Source organism: Elephantulus edwardii, unplaced genomic scaffold (assembly GCF_000299155.1).
Source record: "Elephantulus edwardii isolate Elephantulus edwardi_28Jun2011 unplaced genomic scaffold, EleEdw1.0 scaffold00002, whole genome shotgun sequence".
Taxonomy (NCBI): Eukaryota; Metazoa; Chordata; class Mammalia; order Macroscelidea; family Macroscelididae; genus Elephantulus; species Elephantulus edwardii.
The window spans coordinates 16,848,979-16,855,317 of record NW_006399752.1 but is presented as its reverse complement, the minus strand read 5'-3'; the positions used below and the strand labels follow the sequence as shown (position 1 = coordinate 16,855,317).

Sequence of the window (6,339 nt, the reverse complement as noted above, 5' to 3'; positions counted from 1 at the left end):
GGCACATAACAACAACAACCTTCCTAAACAGAGCTCTAGTGGCACAGCCTTTAGTCTGTTGCACCTTACGCTGCAAAACTCTGGTGGTCTGAATACACCAGTGGCTTCTTGGCAGAAAGACGGGTCATCTGCACCCTTGAGACGTCAGTTTGAGGATTAAGGTGCATCTGATACAGGCCAATAACTTGCTATACATTAATTTCCAGTAAGTTGCTATGCATCAAGAGGTGGACAATGAGTAAGGATGACAGAACTGGTGCCTTTGAGCTGTGGTGTTGTAGAAGAGTGCTGAACATCTCATGGACTGTCAAAGTACAAACAATTATGTATTGGAGAAAGTGCTGCCAGAGTGTTCCTTGGAGACAAAGACAACAAAATTTTGCCTCACATACTACAGATATATTGCTAAGAGAGGCTATTCTTTAGAAAGGGACATCATGCTTGGAAAGGTGGAGAGTTGGCAAAGAAGACCCTCAAGCAGGTGGCTTGTCAGTGATTGCCTTTATGTGTCAGGAAGCGTGAGGATGGCTCAGGGTAGGACAGGGATCAGATCTGTTGTTCATAGGGATGCTATCAGTCATACTTGACTCGATGGTACCACCACCAACATAGCAAGTATGTTTGAGGCAAGATGATAAAACTTTGTCTCACATACTTTTGGAATGTTCCTTGGAAAGGAGGAGGGTCAGTTTCAGCAAGCAAGGTTGTTGATGAGTCTTCCTCTAATCCTGATACCACATTCCTCCTCATAAAGCCCTGCTTCCAGAATGATCTGTTCTACATATAGACTGAAAAGGTATGGAGACAGGATGCATCCCTGATGCACTCCTTTCCTGATTTTGAACCATTAGTGTTTCTCTGTTCTGTGTCACCCTTCATGCCTTGATCTAAAACTTCTCCTAAGACTCAACTTTCAAACAGACAAGTTTAAAGATAATCGGTAACCGTTGTTATGTGCTGTAAGTGGGAACTGACTCTCCAGTGGACTATAAATCGTTTGAAGGGATTGTCCATCTTTCTCTTGTGGTGCTGCTAGTGGATTGGAACCACCTGCCTTTTGGCTGAGAGCACAACTCCTCAGCACTAAGTCACCAGACCTCCCTAATCCATAACACTAGGATGGAATAAACTTCCAAGAACTATGAAATCATTCACCATCAAAAGGACATTTGCTCAGAGATAAAGTTCAGAAGGTAGAAAAGGGTAAGAAAAAAAGATGCTAATGGTGTAAAAAATAGTTAGAAAGTGGGACTGTTATCAATGTCACACAATGCATTGTGTATGAAATGTCGAATGGAAAACCAATTTGTCCTGTATACATTCACTCAAATCACACACATACACAAATTATAAACTAACCAAGAAAAAAAAGGCAATTTAGCAAGGAACTCATGCAATAGTATTCAAAATGGGTGACCCTGGAGGACATTATGCTGAGTGAAAAAATCTCAGCTGCAAAAGGACAAATATTGCATGGTGCCACTGTTGTAAAATGGGACTGATATCAGAGTTAGGGTAAGACTGAGAAAAACGGGATAAATTGTGTATACTGCACTGAAACAGACGAGGGAGTGAATAATTTAAAAGCGATGTATGATAGGGTATTATGGTTATCACAAGAGTCCACAATTAAGGTTGCATAGTGGAATGTACTTGGGGCGGCGGGAGGGGTGTGGGGGGACTGTGTCCCAGGGAGGGAGTGTTTCTTTTACTTTTGAAAGAGAGGAGCAAACTGGGGGTGGGGGGCAAGGGCTGGGCGGGGAGAGAAGTGCAGCAATGAATGAATGGAAATCCAAAATCTCTGTAAATGCTCATTAAAATTATTTTAAAAAAATAAAGCTTAAGAAGAAGAAGAAAAAAAAAAGGCAATTTAGCGCATTAGGATTCTCTACCCTGTCTCGGTGAAGGGACTCCACTGTGTCCAGTAAAGGAACTCTGCTGCCGTCAAAGTGAAATTATAGATTAACCCAAAAATGCTCAAAGGTGCCCAGGAAGATGCGACAAACTACAAATCTGTTTCGTTCACTGCATCGCACTGTAGCTCTACAAGGGAATCTGCACTCATAAGCAAACTCCTGAATATTATGAAATATGAAGTTTACCCTCAATGCAGACATCTTTAACCAGCCATTTTCATTGCACAAATGTCAAAATGCGGCCGAGAGATCTGATCCCAGAACCCAGGTTGTGCGATTCTACTTGTTCTTAAACAGCATGCCAAGCCATCCGACGCATTCCCTCGGGTCCGGAGAGCTGCTTCTCGTTTGTTCAAAGGATTCTACAAGGGCCCGGGCTCCTCATCCACTCCCGTGGAATATCGGGAACCTTGTTCGGAAATGGATCGTTCGAAAAGCGTAAAACGGACCTCGACCTCAACAAGACACTGTCCAGGCATTGGAAAATTTGGGAACTCTAGGACGCCCTCTGTCCGCCACTGTTGCCATGGGCTACCCAGTCCCTTCCAGCACGTGAAGCCGGCCTTCAGCCCAAACACATCGAGCGAGGATAACACGCTGCGGGGCTTCCCAGGCTCAGACACTGCAAAGCCCAGGCCCGCGGCCCTAGGTGTCCTCCGCGAACGCCAGACCGGGCACTTTGTGCATTCCAGCAAATCTCGAGTGCTGTCGGGACAGGCGGCAGGCAAATCAGTGCCCCTGCCCGCCAGGCCGAGCGAGTCGAACGCAGAGCGGGAGAGCAGACGGAAGCCGGCGCGGAGCGAGCGCTCTGTTGGTCTACCTTGACTTTCGGCTCCGGGCCTCCGCGCCGGGAGCTCTGCGCCTGCGCCTGCCCGGCTGCAGCCAGCTCGCCCGGCGCCGCCGCAGCGCGCTGCCTCGGCTTCGGGGCGATCCATGGGAAGCAGCGAGGGTCAGGATGACAGATTACGGAGAGGAGCAGCGCAACGAGCTGGAGGCTTTGGAGTCCATCTACCCTGACTCCTTCACAGGTGACTTCCGCGACCGCGGACCCTCATCCGTCTCGGGGTAGGGTAGAGTGGTCCGTAGCTATTTCTGCCTTCAGCCTCTGACCGAGGTGAAGTAGCCATCAGCGAGGGCGCGTGGCCATCCCGACCAGGGCACGCTCCTTAACTTCCCTCGAGTTATCAACACCCGAGAGCCCACAGATAGACAGAAGTCTGGATGAGGCTAGTGAGGGTCCGCGAGAGTATCGGGTTTGGTTGAATCGGGGACGCTTTGCTTTCTGTGTATTCTGCAGCAACCTGTGGTTTAGAGAAACATAAGAAATAGAGAACTCCTCGAAGTGGGAAAAGTCTTTTCCAGAGTCACAACGCTGTCAGTTCTCCTTTTCCCTCCTGCCCCAATGGTATTATCATTTCAAACTCTTGGAGTTCACACAGTACTGCTTTTAGAATCACCAAGATTCGATTTTAGAGGATTGGGCAACCCCTGAAATTTGTAAATTTATTGTTTCATTTAAAACTTTGGCATACTGCAGGATGACTAATAAATGGTATGTTCATTCTCAGTTCTGCCTAGGCTCAGAGGTTGTTAGATGGGAAAGGACTTTAGATGTAATTTTATCTCGACTCTTGTATAAGTAAAGTATGGAAGGTTCAGGAAAGGTAATAGGTTTGCACTTTGTAGGCGACTGTGTTAGTAGTAAGGCTAGTGCTCAGAGTCAGGTCTGGAACTCTTTGCTGAAGTCTTTCCTTAAGGATGTGTGGAACTTGGGATCTAGCTCCACCAGGCATTAGAGGGAAGAGAAGATTGCAGGATGGTGGTGGTGGTGTGCCCTCCTCTAATCGACTGACCCTAAGGACGGTCTGAACCTTGCCCTGTTCTGAGGCAGCCACACCATCTCTGACACACCTGACTTCATTTGAACTCATGTCAAATGAGTGGGTTATTTTAAAGGAAGACATTTCTTCTGTATGAAGTCAGGCTTCAGCAGAGTATGAAAATATGTACTGGGTGAACCACGCATAGTTGGCATTCAGAATCTAGTCCCGGGGAGAAAGATGAGGCTGTCTCTTCACCTTGGGATATCTGACAGGGTTACTAGGAGCCAGATTGGCATGGTGGTGGGCTTTGTTTATATGGCTCCCCTCATATTCTGTTTCTAAGAAGTGATCGTATAAAACCAATATGAATAAATAGAGCCTGAATTTATGACATTTATCATCGGTGGCCTTGTGCGCTGCCCATCATTGCTTGTCAGCAGTACCGTGTAAAGCATTCTCACCAGTATCTTTCTCTTTCATTGTTTAGTTTTTTTGGTTCCAGCCTTTGCTTGCTATGATAGCGTATTTTTGTTCTGCATTACCAACAGGCAGATGTCTCCCCGCCACCCTTTTATAGGTCCAGCTCTGTTCTTGTGGTCTACTGACAACAGTGCAGCTGTGTTGTAAGCATATTAAGGGCATGAGTGAAAAGAGGTTTGGATGTGGTTTTCTGGGTAAATGTGTATGACATCTAGCTCTTTTCTTTATCCTTGTTTGTCTGTTGATCTCTAAACAAAACAGACTGTAGGATACTGTGATAGATTCTTAATCATGCTGTTTGGTTCTTTCTAGGACTCTGGAAATATACTAGGCAATGAAGAAACAAAAGACATATGACTCTTTTAATTTCTTTAGAAAATAGCTTGTGTTTTTGTGTGCTGTTGAGTTTGAATTGACTCATAGCTGACCCTCCATGGATTTTCAGAGATTTCCCACCTTTGTCCCCTAGAACTGGTTGGTGGATTCAAACAGAGTCCTGTAGTGCAACCTTTTAAAACACAATCACCAGAGCCCGCATTAAATGCTGTTCTGTTGTGCTGTTCTATCAAGGCAGAACAGACCCAAAACTGACTTGCTGTTGGGTTTTCAGAGGCAGTTAATCACACAGGAGGATAATGCCCATCCTTCTCCCATGAAGCAGCTGGTGGATTTGAACCACGTGCCTTTGAGGTTGCGGTGTAGCTTCTTTCCACTAGACCACCAATGCTCCTTGTTCTGCCTGTTAGCATTAATCCGAGTGGCATGTGTTTAGCTTTAAAACAATCTTGTGGGTCTTTCATATTGTACTAATCCATGACTGCTTGGTACTATTCAGTGTGTGAAATTCTACTCAGAGTCACAGTATATGAAGATTGTGATTGAGGGTAATAGAAGTTTGAGTTTTTTCTTGTATTCAAGTTTTCTGCAATAACAGATTAGCCCATCTATAACTTCTATCCACTTTTATACAAGCTTTGAAATAAATGAAGATAATTTATACTTCTTAGAGAACTTTGCTTTAGTCATGTTTGCTTTTGGTCATGTTCTTTATGTAACATCTCAAGGAATAGGCAGAGGGCTTTGTAAGAAATTGTTTCCATATTTGTTATTTCAAAGTTTGAAGACTTGTTGTTTTAGAACTTTTTCTGAGGTATGATCTCAGCCTCATTCCCCAAGATGGCAATATTCCATTGCTGGACAGGAGGCTAGAGGGATGTATACAAAGAGAGGTGGTTATTGTTGTTAGGCCCTCTGAGTTGACTAAGCCTCATAGAGACCCTGCGAACAGTGAAACTGAACCTTGCCCTATCCTTTACAATCTTCATCATCTCTGATACACGGTATTGTTGTTGTGTGCTGTGAGTCTGAACCAACTCATAGCTGCCCCTCCAACAAGTTTTCAGAGCCAGTGAATTAGATGGGAGGAGAATGTCTATCTTTCTCCTGCAGAGCAGATGCTGGATTGAGACCACATGCCTTTGGTTGTCAGCACAGCTGCTTACCACTAGGCCACCAAAGCTTCCATAGAATGATAGTAGAAAGCATCAATTTCTTAAGGAGATTTCCTGGAAACAGTCAAAGGACTTATCTACTCACAGCTCATTAGTATTAGTTGGAACATTTTAATTTGTTAAGACCTCACTGGGAGACTGAAAATTAACAGCCTTTACAGTGGAAGCCAGTATGCTTGTATAAAACGGAGGAGTGGATATTGAGGGTAGTGACAGTGTTTGCTACTAGCCTTTTTCTTTGTTGTATCTGGTCACAGATTTTACTGTATAAATGAGTCTTATTGTACAGGTAATGTGTTCTTAAATAACTTTTAACTTCTTCAGCCTGGTGTCCATATTGTTTGTTGTTGTAGTTATGTGCCATCGAGTCGCTTGCGACTCATAGAGACCCTATGTACAACAGCCCTAAACCCTGCTCTATCCTGTGTCAGTCGCACTACTCTGACACACCCATCCCAATTACCCCAGTCACTGAATCAATCCATCTCATAGAGGGTCTTCCCCTCTTGCCCCGTCCCTCCACCCTCCCAAGCATGATATCCCTCTACAAGGACATGTCCAAAGTATGTCAGACGAAGCCCCAGAATCCTTGCCTCCAAGGAGCAGCCT

General features: G+C 45.0%; 1 protein-coding gene across 2 annotated transcripts in view; it reads left to right on the top strand.

Moving 5' to 3' along the window:
- RWDD1 (RWD domain containing 1) overlaps positions 1 to 6,339 on the top strand; it is a 38,958-nt gene that overhangs the window by 6,517 nt on the left and 26,102 nt on the right. The window contains exons 2-3 of one of the 2 annotated variants that reach the window (XM_006879013.1): positions 268 to 272; positions 2,823 to 2,944. In XM_006879013.1, coding sequence (XP_006879075.1) covers positions 2,872 to 2,944 — 73 coding nt within the window. In that variant the 5' untranslated portion in view covers positions 268 to 272; positions 2,823 to 2,871. Of the gene's footprint in view, positions 1 to 267; positions 273 to 2,821; positions 2,945 to 6,339 lie in introns of those variants that run through there. The other variant, XM_006879014.1, reaches the window with a different exon arrangement.